The following is an 18050-nucleotide window of genomic DNA, read 5'->3' as shown; positions in this document are numbered from 1 at the left end:
CTGAACCGTTGACTTTCACATAACTGTATTAGGTTAGATGAAAGCAATAATATTAGGTCTAAATAACAAATATTAGGTTCAACTTAATATTAGATTGAAGATTCAAAGGTTCAAAGGTTTTAATGTCATGTGCACATACAGTAAGCTACAGTGTAGAGTATAGCCTACCTCCAACAATACAACATATATAATAAAATACAAATAAAATAAACTGCAAGAAGTCTATATACATGTAAATAGAATATGATATATACAAGAACAGAATGTCAAATTAAATATTGTACAGTAAGATGAAATTAAATACTGTAATTTAGATAAATAAGTAAATTGCAAGATGTCAAACAGATGCATGTTTATGGAGGCACTTAACAGAGCTCAGGTGTTTAGCAGTGTTATTGCCTGTGGGATCAAACTGTCCCTGAGTCTGGTGGTTTTATTGCTTTCAACTAACCTAATACAGTTATGAGAAATCTGTTGGCATAATACATTTAATTAAAGCCAGTTTTTCAGTGTAGTGCATAAAGTCACTTGTGGCTTTATGTACATTTCTCTACGTATTCTATCAAGTTTCCCCTCCTACTCACCTCCACTTTGTCCAGGTCTGGTTCTGCTTTCTGAACTGTTTCCTTGAGATTTTTCTGGAAATCCATCATGAAAATGACCAGTTACATTTGGGAACACGACAGCAGCTCTTATATAGCCGCACATTAATGCATGATACTGCAGATTTAGAAACAATAAGAACACTTTTATTATAGTAATTGGAAGTGAAGTCACTTTTTATTTACCAGAATGTTCTCATCCATCAGTGAAGCTGCGGTGCAAACCAGACCCAGCAGAGTGAAGAGGAAGAACAGCCCCCCCGCTGCTCCTCTGCTTCTGGATGAAACTGCTGCTGCCATCGCTGCTGTGATTCAAATTATTAGAGTCAATGGAGACTTGAAGAAATGTTCAAATATTTAGAGGTCTATATATTTGATCTAATAGTGAGTGAAGGTTTCTGATCTCACCTGTGATGTGAGTGAAAGGAGAGCGTCTGTACCGGTGATGGATGAAGGGAATGATTTGATGCCTCACCTCAAAATGTGGTATACTCTCCTTCCTGTGACCTCGCCCCGTGTGCCTTGATGCAGATTGGCTATTGGTTAGTTGGTGTTTATTTGCATGCACTCCTTGGTATATCTACTACGTCATGCTGTCCCTTACATTTCCCTTTTTAATGAAATAGTATCTGGCATTTTCTCTTAACAGGAATAAACCAGTTTTATGATCGTCTCTCAGAATGTGTGATTACATGCATCGGAGGCTAGTTGCCCTTTTTAGTTTTAAGATAAGATAAACCTTTATTGATCACATTTGAGATATGCGGGCATTAAAGCAGTAACAGGAACAATTCTAAATACAGTAACAGTATCTAATAAAATATCAACATTAGCTGATGAAAAGCTTTAAAAAGTATATATACAAGTAGTAAAAGTGACGCACTAACAATAAGAACTTGGCGCAGTTGAAGTTTGACCAAAATTCTAAAGCAAACAAAAATTGAGAAAACAGAAGAAACACAGGAGAGGTTTTATAATCGGTTAGTGTCGATACGAGAAACAGACTGGATGTGCAATTTAAGTGGGCAATGATCTTACTACGATACTTAACATCTCTGCCTTTTTCTTTCACTTAATTTTCACTTTGTCAATAGTTCTATCCTTTAGTGTTTTTAGAGGCGTTCCAGTATTTTCTCTAAATCTATTTTAGAGAGGCGTGCAACAGGTTAATTAAACATTAGTTAAGGTTAAACATATATTTAACCAATGCTACAGAAAACACGTGTATCATAAGTCTGGACCTGATATTTAATGCAGGACAGGTTATTCCTTTTTCCACCTGACACACCCTTTTTAGGTTTGCATACTACTGTGACCACCAGGGGGCAGTACTTGATCAAATAAGTGTTAAACCTGTTGGCAGTGACCTCTCTCACAGCACACATTTTGACTTCACTGGAAAACACAAGGAATAACTCCTCAGGACAGAAACACTGTACAAAGACATGTTATACAAACATTGTTTTTATTATTTTTAGCAACAACTGAATATAGTACATTTGAACAGTACATTTATTCATTTACAGTTGCAGGTCAACACACCTATTATCGATAACCTATTTTCAATTACAGAAATTCATGATTTCTAAGCCAGTGCATTGTAATGTAAAGATGGAGCAGCTCAGTAAGAAATAGAAACCTCCCAGATACAATAGGTGCAGTATCATGGAGGCACTGGTTGACATGGAGGTTACAATTCAGCATGGTACTCCTCCAGGGATTGGACTAATGTCTTAATTGCTCTCAGATCCTGTTCCAATTTCAAAATCTTTGCCTCCAGCCCCTCATTATCCCGACGGAGAGACTTAGCTTCCTCCCTAATCTTTACATATTCCTCCCATATTGCAGAGTATTCAGGTGAACCTTCCGCCAATTTCCTCATAAACGCCGTCGTTTGGTCAAGGCGGCTCATAATTCCATTGAGGTTCTCTGAGTCGGTGTCCCTTTGTACCTAATGTGGGAAAAAACAGACTTCATGAGATGGCAGTGAATCTATTTGCTGTGTTGTGTGCACTGTAGTGCATAAAGTCACTTCTGAACAAGGCCAACTTCTCTCAGCCCGTCAGTTCCTCCAAATAATTGATGTGACTCATGGACTCACCTTCGCTTTGTCCAGGACTTGTTCTACTTTCTGAAGTGTTTCCTTGAGATGTTTCTAAAGAAAAAATCCATCATGAAAATGACCATTTACATTTGGAAACATAAAAGCAGCTCTTAGCCGCACTTTGGTGCATGAGCAGGTATAATTAAAACATGTTTTAAGAGCAACTGAAAGAAAATGTGGATTTGTTTCCAATAACAGTGGAAGTGAAGTCACTATTTATTTACCAGTTTGTTCTCATCCATCAGTGAAGCTGCGGTGCAAACCAGACCCAGCAGAGTGAAGAGGAAGAACAGCCCCCCCGCTGCTCCTCTGCTTCTGGATGAAACTGCTGCTGCCATCGCTGCTGTGATTCAAATTATTAGAGTCAATGGAGACTCGAAGAAATGTTCAAATATTTAGAGGTCTATATATTTGATCTAATAGTGAGTGAAGGTTTCTGATCTCACCTGTGATGTGAGTGAAAGGAGAGCGTCTGTACCGGTGATGGATGAAGGGAATGATTTGATGCCTCACCTCAAAATGTTTTATACTCTCCTTCCTGTGACCTCGCCCCGTGTGCCTTGATGCAGATTGGCTATTGGTTAGTTGGTGTTTATTTGCATGCACTCCTTGGTATCTCTGCTACGTCATGCTGTCCCTTACATTTCCCTTTTTAATGAAATAGTCTCTGGCATTTTCTCTTAACAGGAATAAACCAGTTTTATGATCGTCTATCAGAATGTGTGATTACATGCAGCGGAGGCTAGTTGCCCTTTTTAGTTTTAAGATAAGATAAACCTTTATTGATCACCTTTGAGATATGCGGGCATTAAAGCAGTAACAGGAACAATTCTAAATACAGTAACAGTATCTAATTAAATATCAACATTAGCTGATGAAAAGCTTTAAAAAGTATATATACAAGTAGTAAAAGTGACGCACTAACAATAAGAACTAGGCGCAGTTGAAGTTTGACCAAAATTCTAAAGCAAACAAAAATTGAGAAAACAGAAGAAACACAGGAGAGGTTTTATAATCGGTTAGTGTCGATACGAGAAACAGACTGGATGTGCAATTTAAGTGGGCAATGATCTTGCTACGATACTTAACATCTCTGCCTTTTTCTTTCACTTCATTTTCACTTTGTCAATAGTTCTATCCTTTAGTGTTTTTAGAGGCGTTCCAGTATTTTCTCTAAATCTATTTTAGAGAGGCATGCAACAGGTTAATTAAACATTAGTTAAGGTTAAACATATATTTAACCAATGCTACAGAAAACACGTGTATCATAAGTCTGGACCTGATATTTAATGCAGGACAGGTTATTCCTTTTTCCACCTGACACACCCTTTTTAGGTTTGCATACTACTGTGACCACCAGGGGGCAGTACTTGATCACTGCTGCCAATCACCTTTTTCTGCAATGTCGAGCGAGTTTATCACAAGAGGTTTATCCTTTAAATAAACTTGTGTGTTTAAGGTTGTGATTTACCGTTATGGCTTTGCTTAAATAGTTATCAAAATCAATAATTTCTTAACATCAATTAATCTGAAGATGATCGATGGCTACTGCCATATTTGCTAAATGTGCCTCTGAACCTTGACAGGTGCATGTTTCAGGCTTATCAATGAACAACAGGAGGGGTCACAGACATAAGACCAGCTGTTCAATAAAGCTCTTCTGACCTGAGCTGTCATGTGGGTATATGAATGCTGCCCGTGATGGACACAAGCAATTTTCACCCATTTATCAATTATATGTTTTAAATGTGATAACACCACTGTGTTTCCCATCCCCTAAACCTCCAGGGACACGTGTACACAGTTTAATACTGGCAACTTCTAATTATGAGAAATTTACAAATGTGTTTTAAAACTACAATTCCCAGCAGAGATGCTCCGTAGAACATGTTGCGAAACACACAAATAGCCAGCATGTGTAGTTCTTCCGGTGTGTGGGTGGACTCGTTCGTATCCTGTTATGTCTTGTCGTCTGTCGTGGCTGGGCTGAGTTCCATTTTGGCCTTGATGCAGATTGGCTATTGGTTATTTGTTGTTTATTTGCATGCACTCCTTGGTATTTCTACTACGTCATGCTGTCCCTTAAGTTTCCCTTTCAGATAAATAGTATTATGGAGTTTCTCTTTACAGGAACACACCAGCTTTATACTTGTCTATGAGAATGTGATGACATGCAGGGCAGAAAGTCCTTTGTTCCTACGTGACACTCTGTTTTAGTTTTACTTCCACAGGAATAATACGTGACCGCTCCTTGTTGTGGGGCCAGAAAACAGCCACAACAGATTGAGTTTTCTCAGGCAAATCTCCTGATAGGTGTGTAAAGTTCATTTCTCCCTGATGAGCAACTTGCACCTTGTGTGGTTGCCTCTGCCACAGGTGTGTGCATGTGTGTGAAAGAGTGAATGGCTGCTTGCGCTTTGAAGAGGAATAAGAAAGGAATAAATGCAGTCCATTTCCACTTCATTTTCCCTTCAATACTTTATTGTTTAAAGGTGTTCCAATATTTGTTCTAAATATATTTGAGAGAGATGCGTGCAGCAAGTCTTAGAATTAAATCAGCATTGGTTAAGGTTAAACAATTATATTTAACCAATGCTACAGAAAACACGTGTATCATAAGTCTGGACCTGATATTTAATGCAGGACAGGTTATTCCCTTCCTGACACACCCTTTTTAGGTTTGCAAACTTCTGTGACCACCAGGGGGCAGTATTTGATCAAATAAGTGTTAAACCTGTTGGCAGTGACCTCTCTCACAGCACACATTTTGACTTCACTGGAAAACACAAGGAATAACTCCTCAGGACAGAAACACTGTACAAAGACATGTTATACAATCATTGTTTTTATTATTTTGAGCAACAACATTGAATATAGCACATTTGAACAGTACATGTATTCATTTACAGTTGCAGGTCAACACACCTATTATCGATAACCTATTTTCAATTACAGAAATTCATGATTTCTAAGCCAGTGCATTGTAATGTAAAGATGGAGCAGCTCAGTAAGAAATAGAAACCTCCAGATACAATAGGTGCAGTATCATGGAGGCACTGGTTGACATGGAGGTTACAATTCAGCATGGTACTCCTCCTGGGATTGGACTATTTTCTTGCTTGCTCTCAGATCCTTTTCCAATTTCAAAATATTTGCATCTAGCTCCTCATTATCCCCATCCATGCGAGACTTCAATTTCTCCATTCTGCCCTTAATGAGCTCTGAATCGGTGTCCCTTTGTGCCTAATGTGGGAAAAAACAGACTTCATGAGATGGCAGTGAATCTATTTGCTGTGTTGTGTGCACTGTAGTGCATAAAGTCACTTCTGAACAAGGCCAACTTCTCTCAGCCTGTCAGTTCCTCCAAATAATTGATGTGACCCATGGACTCACCTTCAATTTGTCCAGGTCTTGTTCGGCTTTCTGCAGGTTTTCCTTGAGATTTTTCTAAAGAAAAAATCCATCATGAAAATGACCAGTTACATTTGGGAACATAAAAGTAGCTCTTAGCCGCACCTTGGTGCATGAGCCGGCAGAATTACAACATGTTTTAAGAGCAACTGAAAGAAAATGTGGATTTGTTTCCAATAACAATTAGAAGTGAAGTCACTATTTATTTACCAGTTTGTTCTCATCCATCAGTGAAGCTGCGGTGCAAACCAGAGCCAGCAGAGTGAAGAGGAAGAACAGCCCCCCCGCTGCTCCTCTGCTTCTGGATGAAACTGCTGCTGCCATCGCTGCTGTGATTCAAATCATTACAGTCAATGGGGACTCGAAGAAATGTTCAAATATTTAGAGGTCTATATATTTGATCTAATAGTGAGTGGAGGTTTCTGATCTCACCTGTAATGTGAGTGAAAGGAGAGCGTCTGTACTGGTGATGGATGAAGGGAATGATTTGATGCCTCACCTCAAAATGTTTTATACTCTCCTTCCTGTGACCTCTCCCTTGTGCCTTGGTTGCTAGCCCAGCTGACATGCTTCCCTTGGCATTTGTGGCTTCTGGAGGGGAGTTTCGACTGCTTGCTATGATAAACCAGGTGTATTAATACTAGTAAAGACAAATAATTAACATGAAGAAATATCTGTATTGACACAGCAACGTGTACAATGGTGTTATTAGACTTGGCTACAGACTCAGGGCAGCTGTAACTGATTGCAGTTGCCACTGCTAGTGAGATGCCAAGGTTTATACTTTATGAATGAGGCAAAGGACAGTTATAATTTATGTACACATGTATAAATGTGTTATTTTATATGTAGGCATTTTCATCTTATAGCCTTTATATTTATTTCAGTTTTCAAATCCTAACTTTATGGCACAAACAACAATTTCAATTTATTTCCCTCAGGTTTGTCTCAAAATCATAACTTTTTGACTATTTGAGAAACACATTAAGAAAAACCAAATCCAAAAATAGTATATATATACGGCAACATTTCTCAATGCTTCAGGTGATTCTTATTTGATATGGATATCAGTGAATCTAAACAAACCATGTTATTCCTTTTAGAAAATCATGACAGTCATACAGTCTAGTAAAAAAGCAAGACACAATTCAGGTTTTTTTATCCAACCCTTTTATTCGTTTTCAAAACTGGCGAACAATTTGTATTGTATTGACACATCATGTCACTTTGGCCCGGTCTATGATAACAAAAGAGTTGTAAATGGCTTATATGAAATTAAATAATAAACTGCTCATGACAAAAATAATCTCCATTATAAACTGGGAGAACAATCTGTAAATGTTATACATAAATAAAGTGTCAGTTTTTTCCTAACTGAAGAAAATAATCATAATAGCTGCAATGTGTTAAGCCTCTAACAGCCTGCCATGTATTACAGTTCAGCTAATGTACCTGTAGATGGTGCTGCAAGAGGTAGCCCTAGGATAGGCTTTGAAAACAGCACACAATAACACACTGTATAACTGTATGAATGTATTGTTTGAATAAACAGATAAAGAAGACCAAATCATTAACATTACGAAATATTAGCACCGACTATGGCAACTGTCGTGTTCGTTTATTCAGAGTGATTGGAGTCCTGAGGTTAAACAAATATATTTAACCAATGCTACAGAAAACATCTGCATCATCAGTCTGGACCTGATATTTTAAGAGTTTGCTAAGCATCACATTGCACACCTTTTCATATGTTGAAATGATTCCAGTTGTTAACTTCCTATATATTTTAAAATCCAATGTTTACATGACACCATTTTAACCTGGAAAAATAATCATCATGGGTCAGAAATACAGACTAGAGGAAACATAGTTGGGTTATCCACCATGAAATGTAAGTAAGTTAATGATGTGTCATCTTGCGTGTCTCCCTCACAAATACCGTACTAATTTAGTTTTAAACGCTCTGCCAATCCCCACAAAAGCTCTTCAGACAGCTGCACTGAAATTGAGAATGAAGGTTGAGAGTGAAGCTGTGAATACGTCTGTTTTTTAAATTTTTATTTGAATGTGATTGCATGCAATTTTATACATATCTTACACATCCTTTTGGTTTTCTCGTGTAATTTCTGTGAACATCAGGGGTCAGTAATATTAAATATTATACCATTAATCTAAAGAAAAAGTTTATTATTATGTGCAACAACATTGAATATAGCACATTTGAACAGTAAATGTATTCATTTACAGTTGCATGTACAGTATGTCAACACAAATTCCTTTTCCGTTTGAAATCTAACAGTTGAAATACATTCATGATTTCAAGGCCAGTGAATAACCTAAGATAAGTCAAAATCAAATCAAATCAAGTTTTATTTATATAGCACATTTATAAACGATTTTTGGTCGAGCCAAAGTGCTGAAGCTGAAGTGCAAAGCTGCATAATCTCAAAGAGAAACTTAGCCAACACAATACATGAAGTATCGGATGGAGGCACTGATTGACATTACGTTACAGCTCAGTTTGGTGCTCCTCCAGGGCTTTGACTAATTCCTTCATTTCTCTCAGATCCTGTTCAATTTTCTGAATTTCTGGATCTAATGCCCAAGTTGCAATTTGTGCGACGTCCATTTTTGACATGAAGACATCAACGATCGTCAGAAATACGTCAAACAATCCTTTCAGAAGCAAGCTGGGCATATTTGTATTCTTACGCTCTGAAATGGTGTCCAGTAGTGCCTAATATGGGAAAGAAAACACACATTTCATGACGTGGCACTGACTCTATTAGCTATGTTGTTTCCACTGTAGTGCATTAAATCACTTTCTCTCCTCCTGTCAGAGTATGAAGAATGTATGTGAGCAACATAGAAACTGACTCACCTTCCTTTTCTCCCGTTTTTGTTCCAGTTCCTGTACCTCTCTCTTGCACTTCTCCTTGAAATCCATCATTAGAATAAGCATCAACATGCAGTTACATACAGAAACAGATTGTATTAGCTTGACAGCAGCTGTAATATAGCCACACATTAGCGCAAAAGACTGCAGATTCAAATAAATTAAGATCCTTCTTAAGAACAACTCAAATAAAATGTGAAATAGTTATTTACCAGTGTGTTGTCATCCATCAGTGAAGTCGTGATGCAAACCAGACCCAGCAGAGTGAAGAGGAAGAACAGCCCCCCCGCTCTGCTTCTGGACAAAACTGCTGCTTCCATCGCTGCTGTCACTAAAAATAATAAATGGTCAATGGGAAATATAAAATATTCTAAAATTGTATTTTTTGTAATTTTAAGGTAAAATTGTTATTATAGTGCGTAAACATGTCTAAACTGACCTGAAAGTTGAGCTGCTGCAGCGATGATGAATGAAGGAAAATGAAATGTGCCTCACAAAAAATGTTTTATATTCCCTCCTGTGCCCTGGCCCCGTGTTCACTTCAACTGTGTCAGTAATGAAGGTTATCTATAAGTCATTTGTTTTGTTTGTCTTCATTCCTTAGTATCTCTTCTACGTCAGGCCTCTCTTAAGTTTCCCTTTCAATGAAATAGTATTTGACAGATCCATTTCACAGGAACAAACCGACATCCATTAGTGAAGGTATTCAGAGAAACAAAACACAACTCATAAAAGACAAACCAGTACAAAATATGTAGATGTAGCTGTTGTTGAAGTACAAACATAAGACTGAAATAATAGAGGCCTTGAATGAAGTTATTTTGTTCTGCTGATTTATTCTGATAGGCCGACAGTTGAACACATTTGTGATACAGTGACAGACAGCAAATTGTTTAAAAGTCAGAACTTTTCATTTGTGTCTTAATAAATAACACCAGGTGAAAATAAAGGATGTTACACAATATGTGAGAAGTAGACATGGAAATAAATAAAAAACCTTCTTTATTTCACTTCATAAGATGTTGTCAGTTCTATTACAGTAACTTAACCATTTAAATGCCCTTACTGTCACTCCCCCATGGCGTCTGTATCTGCAGGAGTGTGTTATGATTGACAATGTAATGACATGTTAGGCATGTTATTCCTGTATCTACCTGACACACCCTTTTAGGTTTCCCTTTCACAGAAATAATGTGACGGTTTCACTTCTCAGGAAAAGGCCAACATCTATTGGTGTAGATACAAACCTATACACAAAGAGGTCATACAAACAAGAACTGTTTTGTTCAACAACATTGAACGTAGGACAAATATGACTCTGACTTGACAGGTTGAATGGCCCTGTAGAACCATTTGTTTGGATTAGGTCTTAGGACAAATGTGTAACACTATGGCAGAGAACAAATGATTATAACAACAATGCTTGATGTAGAAGCATGGTGTTTTAGAGTCAATATGTGTTGAGTGACCATCTCTGTGTTGGCCTTTGTTGCATTCAGGGGAAATGCATTCTTTGCTATGAACACCAGGGGTCAGTATTTGATTATATCAGATGTTAAAGCTGTTGACTTGAGGCCTTTCTCACAGCACACATTTTCACTTGACACAGTTTGAAAACACAGGTATTATAACACTATGTAATACACTAAGGATGTCTCTGTTATATTCACACCTTAGTTTAACCCTGTAACAACTCAGCATGACTTCTGTGAAAAGGCATCTGCAGAGCACTTTGACTTGTGTATGGTGTCTTCTGTGTTGGCGCCGTCTGAAGTCCACCAGCTCCTTGGTCTTCCCTGCGTTGAGCTGGAGGTGGTTCCTCTGGCACCAGAGGGTGAAGTCCTGCGTCAGTTCCCTGTACTCCCTGTCGTCCCCTGGGGGGTCCCAGTATTGCTTATGATGGTGTCTGAATGGCAGCCCCTGGCCCTCTCGTACTGTGGACGGTTGGTGAGGTAGTCCAGGATCCAGGAGGTGAGGTGGTGATCCCCCCCAGAGTGCTGCAGCTGGATGGTGTTGAAGGCACTGGAGAAATCCCAGAACATGATCCTCACGATGTCCCCAGCCTTCTCCAGGTGGGAGAGGGACCTCTCTCTGCAGCAGGTAGATGACGGCGTCATCCAGCCCGATGTCAGGCTGGTAGGCGCAGCGGGTCCATCGATGGTCTCACAAGGGGCCGAAGGTGGCCGAGGACCAGCCGTGTTCCTTTTATATCACAGTTAGACCCATTGAATTTAAATCATATATTAGGAGTTTTATAGAAACAAACTGGATATACAATTTAAGTGTGAAATGATACTACAATACTAAACAACATTTACAATCCCCCCTACGATAACTTATATGAACTGAGTATCTCTGATTTTTTCTTTCACATAATTTTCAATTTGTCAATAGTTCTGTACTTTGGGGTTTTAGAGGCTCAACTAATATATATTTAACCAATGCTACAGAAAACACCTGTATCATAAGTCTGGACCTGATATTTAATGCAGGACAGGTTATTCCTTAGGACACCCTAGATTTTCAACTGCATAATTACTCTGTAGCTATGTCAGATTGACAATAAAGAACCTTGAACCTTGAACCTTGAACCTTGATGGCGTCTCTGTTGAGTTTGTTGATACCTACAAATATCTGGGCTTTTGGTTGGACAGTAATCTGAACTTTAAACACCATATTGAAGTTTTAACAAAGAAATTGAAATTCACTCTTGGCTTCCTTTACAGACTTAAATGTTGTTTTTCAATTTCATCCCGTAAAAGGTTGGTCTCTGGCTTATTCCTGTCCCAGCTGGACTACGGTGATACCATTTATAGATTTGCCTGTCCCACTGTTTTGGCCAAACTTGACCCACTTTACCATGCTGCACTGCGTTATATATCAAATGCACCCTATAGGACTCATCATTGCACACTGTATAGCCTAACTGGATGGTCCTCACTTACTATGCGTAGGATGCAGCACTGGTTTTTATGAATGTATAAAGCCATTTTAGGTAAGCTTCCACTCTACATATGTATCAGATTTGCCCCAGTTTGCGACTCTTACAACCTCAGACCCAGTGCCTGGATACGGTTCCAGGTACCTACTGTACGGACTGAGGCTGGAAAAAGGAGTCTTTTTTATTATGGTCCTTGGTCTTGGAATGACCTTCAATCACGCCTAAAACTGATGGCACTTGTCTCTATATCATGTTTTGAATTGAAGTTGTCTTAAGTCCTTACCACCAGCTGCTCTTGCAGTAACAAGTAGTGTACTTTTCTTACTGTCCTAATGTGCACAATGTAGTGACTGCTTTTTCGTCTTTTGTTTTCTTAGTTATGTTCTCTGTATTTTATATGTTTGTGTTATGTGTTATGTGTAACGTTGCTGCCTTCTTGGCCAGGTCAGCATTGAAAATGAGATTTTATCTCAATGTTTTTTATCTGGTTAAATAAAGGTTAAATAAAAAAAGAAAAAAAAATTCCTTTTTCCACCTGACACACCCTTTTTAGGTTTGCATACTACTGTGATCACCAGGGGGCAGTATTTGATCAAATAAGTGTTAAACCTGTTGGCAGTGACCTCTCTCACAGCACACATTTTGACTTCACTGGAAAATACAAGGAATAACTCCTCAGGACAGAAACACTGTACAAAGACATGTTATACAAACATTGTTTTTATTATGTTGAGCAACAACATTGAATATAGTACATTTGAACAGCACATGTATTCATTTACAGTTGCAGGTCAACACACCTATTATCGATAACCTATTTTAAATTACAGAAATTCATGATTTCTAAGCCAGTGCATTGTAATGTAAAGATGGAGCAGCTCAGTAAGAAATAGAAACCTCCCAGATACAATAGGTGCAGTATCATGGAGGCACTGGTTGATATGGAGGTTACAATTCAGCATGGTACTCCTCCAGGGCTTGGACTTTTTTCTTGCTTGCTCTCAGACGCTGTTGCAATTTCAAAATCCTTGCATCTAGCTCCTCATTATCCCCATCCATGAGAGACTTAACATTCTCCATGAAGCCCTTAGTGCTCTTTAGATATTCCTCCGTGAATGCAGATAATTCAGGTGATCCTTCCGCAGCTTTCCTCACAAACGCCATCGTTGGGTCAAGGAGGCTCATGAATCCATTACTGAACTCTGAGTCGGTGTCCCTGTCTGCCTAATGTGGGAAAAAACAGACTTCATGAGATGGCAGTGAATCTATTTGCTGTGTTGTGTGCACTGTAGTGCATAAAGTCCCTTCTGAACAAGGCCAACTTCTCTCAGCCCGTCAGTTCCTCCAAATAATTGATGTGACCCATGGACTCACCTTCAATTTGTCCAGGTCTTGTTCTACTTCCTGAACTGTTTCCTTGAGATATTTCTAAAGAAAAAATCCATCATGAAAATGACCATTTACATTTGGGAACATAAAAGTAGCTCTTAGCTGCACCTTGGTGCATGAACCGGCAGAATTACAACATGTTTTAAGAGCAACTGAAAGAAAATGCGGATGTTTCCAATAACAATTAGAAGTTGAGTCACTATTTATTTACCAGTTGGTTCTCATCCATCAGTGAAGCTGCGGTGCAAACCAGACCCAGCAGAGTGAAGAGGAAGAACAGCCCCCCCGCTGCTCCTCTGCTTCTGGATGAAACTGCTGCTGCCATCGCTGCTGTGATTCAAATCATTAGAGTCAATGGAGACTCGAAGAAATGTTCAAATATTTAGAGGTCTATACATTTGATCTAATAGTGAGTGAAGGTTTCTGATCTCACCTGTGATGTGAGTGAAAGGAGAGCGTCTGTACCGGTGATGGATGAAGGGAATGATTTGATGCCTCACCTCAAAATGTGGTATACTCTCCTTCCTGTGACCTCGCCCCGTGTGCCTTGATGCAGATTGGCTATTGGTTAGTTGGTGTTTATTTGCATGCACTCCTTGGTGTTTCTACTACGTCATGCTGTCCCTTAAGTTTCCCTTTCATATAAATAGTATTATGGAGTTTCTCTTTACAGGAACACACCAGCTTTATACTTGTCTATGAGAATGTGATGACATGCAGGGCAGAAAGTCCTTTGTTTCCACATGACACTCTGTTTTAGTTTTACTTTCACAGGAATAATACGTGTTGAAGTTTTCTCAGGCAAATCCCCTGATCGGTGTGTACAGTTAATTTCTCCTGATGAGCAGGTTGCACCTTGTGTGGTTGCCTCTGCCACAGGTGTGTGCATGTGTTTGAAACAGTGTATGGCTTCTTGTGTTGTGAAGTGCTTTGAATGTTCACTAAGAAAATAATAAATGCAATCCATTTATCACTCAAGAAGCAAACGTGGACATTAAAGTAATGTCTGAATTGATCTTGCCTCAATGCTTTTAAAAAACTACAATCAAAAACATTTACAATTTAAACTTTGATGACATTTTTGAGCATATCACTGATCACATCACATGTCCTCTGCTTTTCTGTTTTTATTGATTGATTATATTGTCGGGTTTTTGGGACTTTTGTTTTTTTTTGTGTACCTTGTACGGCGACCTTGAGAGCCTTGAAAGGTGCCTTTATAAATAAAATGTATTATTATTTTTATTATTATATCTTCCACTTCATTTTCCCTTCAATACTTTGTTGTTTAAAATGCGTTCCAGTATTTTTTCTAAATCTATTTGAGAGAGATGCGTGCAGAAAGTCTTAGAATATTAAAATTCCAACCAGCATTGGTTAAGGTTAAACAAATATATTTAACCAATGCTACAGAAAACATCTTCATCATCAGTCTGGACCTGATATTTTAAGAGTTTGCTAAGCATCACATTGCACACCTTTTCATATGTTGAAATTATTCCAGTTGTTAACTTCCTATATATTTTAAAATCCAATGTTTACATGACACCATTTTAACCTGGAAAAATAATCATCATGGGTCAGAAATACAGACTAGAGGAAACATAGTTGGGTTATCCACCATGAAATGTAAGTAAGTTAATGATGTGTCATCTTGCGTGTCCCCTCACAAATACCTTCCTAATTTAGTTTTAAACGCTCTGCCAATCCCCACAAAAGCTCCTCAGACAGCTGCACTGAAATTGAGAATGAAGGTTGAGAGCGAGGCTGTGAATACGTCTGTTTTTTAAATAATTGTATTTGAATGTGATTCCAACGAGAAACTTAGCCAACACAATAGATGAAGTATCGGATGGAGGCACTGATTGACATTACTTTATAGCTCAGTTTGGTACTCCTCCAGGGCTCTCTCTATATTCTCCTCTTCTATCAGATTATGTTCAAAATTCTAAAAGTCTTCATGTATCTTCTAATGTTGCCTAGCAGCTTTGTACATCTCCAGGGCTTTGACTAATTTCTTCATTTTGCTCAGATCCTGTTCAACTTTCTGAATTTCTGGATCTAATTTCCACATTTGATTTTGTATGACAACATTAAAGGTGGGGTAGGTAAGTTTGAGAAACCGGCTCGAGATACACTTTTTGTTATATTCCATGGAATGCTCTTAACATCCCGATAGCAATGAATATCTTAAATGCTTTGACAAAAAATCCATAAAAAGATATCATCTGTGGAAGCCGTAGTACTGTAAAAAGCACGACCAATCATTTTAGCGGCCCGGCTAAAATAACTGGATGGCCTACCTGCCTGTCAGCCTTCCATCTGCGCACAAACTTATCTCGTGCCCTCATTGGTCAGGTGCGCATTTGTGTGTGTTGGAGGAGGGGCTCTGTAAGGAAGTGGCAGATTTTTTCCGGCTGTGTATTTTCAAATTCTAGCGCACTCGAGCTGGTTTCTCCAAAATTACCTACCCCACCTTTAAGTGTCTCGACATCAACGATCGGCAGAAATACCTCCACCAATCCTATCAAGAACGAGAAAGAGCTGGGCACTTTTGTATTCTTAGGCTCTAAAATGGCGTCCCATCTTGCCTAATATGGGAAAGAAAACACACATTTCATGACATGGCACTGACTCTATTAGCTATGTTGTTTCCACTGTAGTTCATTAAATCGCTTTCTCTCCTCCTGTCAGAGTATTAAGAATGTATGTGAGCGACATAAAAACTCACCTTCCTTTTCTCCCGTTTTTGTTCCAGTTCCTGTACCTCTCTCTTGTACTTCTCCTTGAAATCCATCATTAGAATAAGCATCAACATGCAGTTACATACGGAAACAGATTGTACAAGCATGACAGGAACAACTCAAATAAAATGTGAAATAGTTATTTACCAGTGTGTTGTCATCCATCAGTGAAGTCGTGATGCAAACCAGACCCAGCAGAGTGAAGAGGAAGAACAGCCCCCCCGCTCTGCTTCTAGACAAAACTGCTGCTTCCATCGCTGCTGTCACTAAAATAATGAAGGGTCAATGGGAAATAAAAAATCTTTAAAAAATTGTTATTATAGTGCGTAAACATGTCTAAACTGACCTGAAAGTTGAGCTGCTGCAGCGATGATGAATGAAGGAAAATGAAATGTGCCTCACAAAAAATGTTTTATATTCCCTCCTGTGACCTCGCCCCGTGTTCACTTCAACTGTGTCAGTAATGAAGGTTAGCTATAAGTCATTTGTTTTGTTTGTCTTCATTCCTTAGTATCTCTTCTACGTCAGGCCTCTCTTAAGTTTGCCTTTCAATGAAATAGTATTTGACAGATCCATTTCACAGGAACAAACCGACATCCATTAGTGAAGGTATTGTAACTCAGAGAAACAAAACACAACTCATAAAAGACAAACCAGTACAACATATGTAGATGTACCTGTTGGTTGAAGTACAAACATAAGACTGAAATAATAGAGGCCTTGAATGAAGTTATTTTGTTCTGCTGATTTATTCTGATAGGCCGACAGTTGAACACATTTGTGATACAGGGAAGGACACGAAATTATTTTAAAGTCTTTTAAAAAACTTTTAATTTGTGTCTTGCAAACAACTAACAACACCAGCTGAAAATAAAGGATGTTACACAATATTTTCTAAAGTTTCGAAAGTTGATCTTTCTCAGAAGAACCTCTTTATTTTCACTTCATGAGATGTTGTCAGTTCTATTACAGTAACTTAACCACTTAAATTGCCTTACTGTCACTCCCCCATGGCGTCTGTATCTGCAGGAGTGTGTTATGATTGACAATGTAATGACATTTTAGGCATATTATTCCTTTATCTGACACACTCTTTTAGGTTTTACTTTCACAGAAATAATGTGACGGTTTCACTTCTCAGGAAAAGGCCAACATCTATTAGTGTAGATACAAACCTATACACAAAGAGGTCATACAAACAAGAACTGTTTTGTTCAACAACATTGAACGTAGGACAAATATGACTCTGACTTGACAGGTTGAATGGCCCTGTAGAACAATTTGTTTGGATTAGGTCTTAGGACAAATGATTATAAAAACAATGCTTGATGTAGAAGCATGGTGTTTTAGAGTCAATATGTGTTGAGTGACCATCTCTGTGTTGGCCTTTGTTGCATTCAGGGGAAATGCATTCTTTGCTATGAACACCAGGGGTCAGTATTTGATTATATCAGATGTTAAAGCTGTTGACTTGAGGCCTTTCTCACAGCACACATTTTCACTTGACACAGTTTGAAAACACAGGTATTATAACACTATGTAATACACTAAGGATGTCTCTGTTATATTCACACCTTAGTTTCCCCCTGTAACAACTCAGCATGACTTCTGTGAAAAGGCATCTGCAGAGCACTTTGACTTGTGTATGGTGTCTTTTCCCAATTATGTATCAGAATCAGAATGCCTTTGTTCGTCCCACAGAGGGGGAAATTACAATTGTCCCTGTATCAATAACAGTTTAGCGATAGAGCAGCCAGGTGAAGGTACAAAAGGTGGTAGAGTAAATTGCACAGATCTTAACGGTTTATATAAATATTGCACATCAGTATAGTCTTTGTGATACAGTATGTGTGTGGGGGTCTACCAGGGGCCGTGGTGGTGGTACAGCCTGACCGCTGCAGGAAGGAAGGACCTGCGGTATCACAACAGTGCGTTGTGTTGGCGCCGTCTGAAGTCCACCACC

General features: G+C 38.6%; 1 protein-coding gene across 6 annotated transcripts; it reads right to left on the bottom strand.

Annotated features, from left to right (window-relative positions):
* Positions 1-5533: 5533 nt before the first annotated feature.
* Positions 5534-16576, bottom strand: LOC117487876. Of its 6 annotated transcripts, none has more exons than XM_034136626.1 (7): positions 16434-16555; positions 16235-16353; positions 16075-16128; positions 13777-13889; positions 13555-13673; positions 13329-13382; positions 5534-5949 (listed from the first exon to the last, which is right to left on the bottom strand). In XM_034136626.1, the coding sequence occupies exons 2-7, from the start codon at positions 16246-16248 to the stop codon at positions 5779-5781; spliced, it is 525 nt and encodes a 174-aa protein (XP_033992517.1). In that variant the 5' UTR covers positions 16249-16353; positions 16434-16555; the 3' UTR covers positions 5534-5778. The 6 variants fall into 6 exon arrangements, with proteins under 6 accessions (XP_033992517.1, XP_033992516.1, XP_033992515.1 ...); XM_034136622.1 differs by lacking the exon at positions 5534-5949 and adding an exon at positions 12657-13178 and having other exon boundaries at positions 13555-13670; positions 16434-16547; XM_034136621.1 differs by lacking the exon at positions 5534-5949 and adding an exon at positions 12659-13178 and having other exon boundaries at positions 16434-16546.
* Positions 16577-18050: the final 1474 nt, after the last annotated feature.

The sequence above is a fragment of the Trematomus bernacchii genome, unplaced genomic scaffold, assembly GCF_902827165.1.
Source record: "Trematomus bernacchii unplaced genomic scaffold, fTreBer1.1, whole genome shotgun sequence".
NCBI classification, from domain to species: Eukaryota; Metazoa; Chordata; class Actinopteri; order Perciformes; family Nototheniidae; genus Trematomus; species Trematomus bernacchii.
The sequence above is the reverse complement of the archived record's forward strand: the minus strand, read 5'-3'. Positions and strand labels throughout refer to the sequence as shown.

Coding starts and splice junctions, on each gene's coding strand:
- LOC117487876 (XM_034136621.1), bottom strand. Junction 13,674..13,776: donor TCCTTTCACTCACATCACAG/GTGAGATCAGAA, acceptor TTTGAATCACAG/CAGCGATGGCAGCAGCAGTT. Junction 13,383..13,554: donor TGATGGATGAGAACCAACTG/GTAAATAAATAG, acceptor TTTTTTCTTTAG/AAATATCTCAAGGAAACAGT.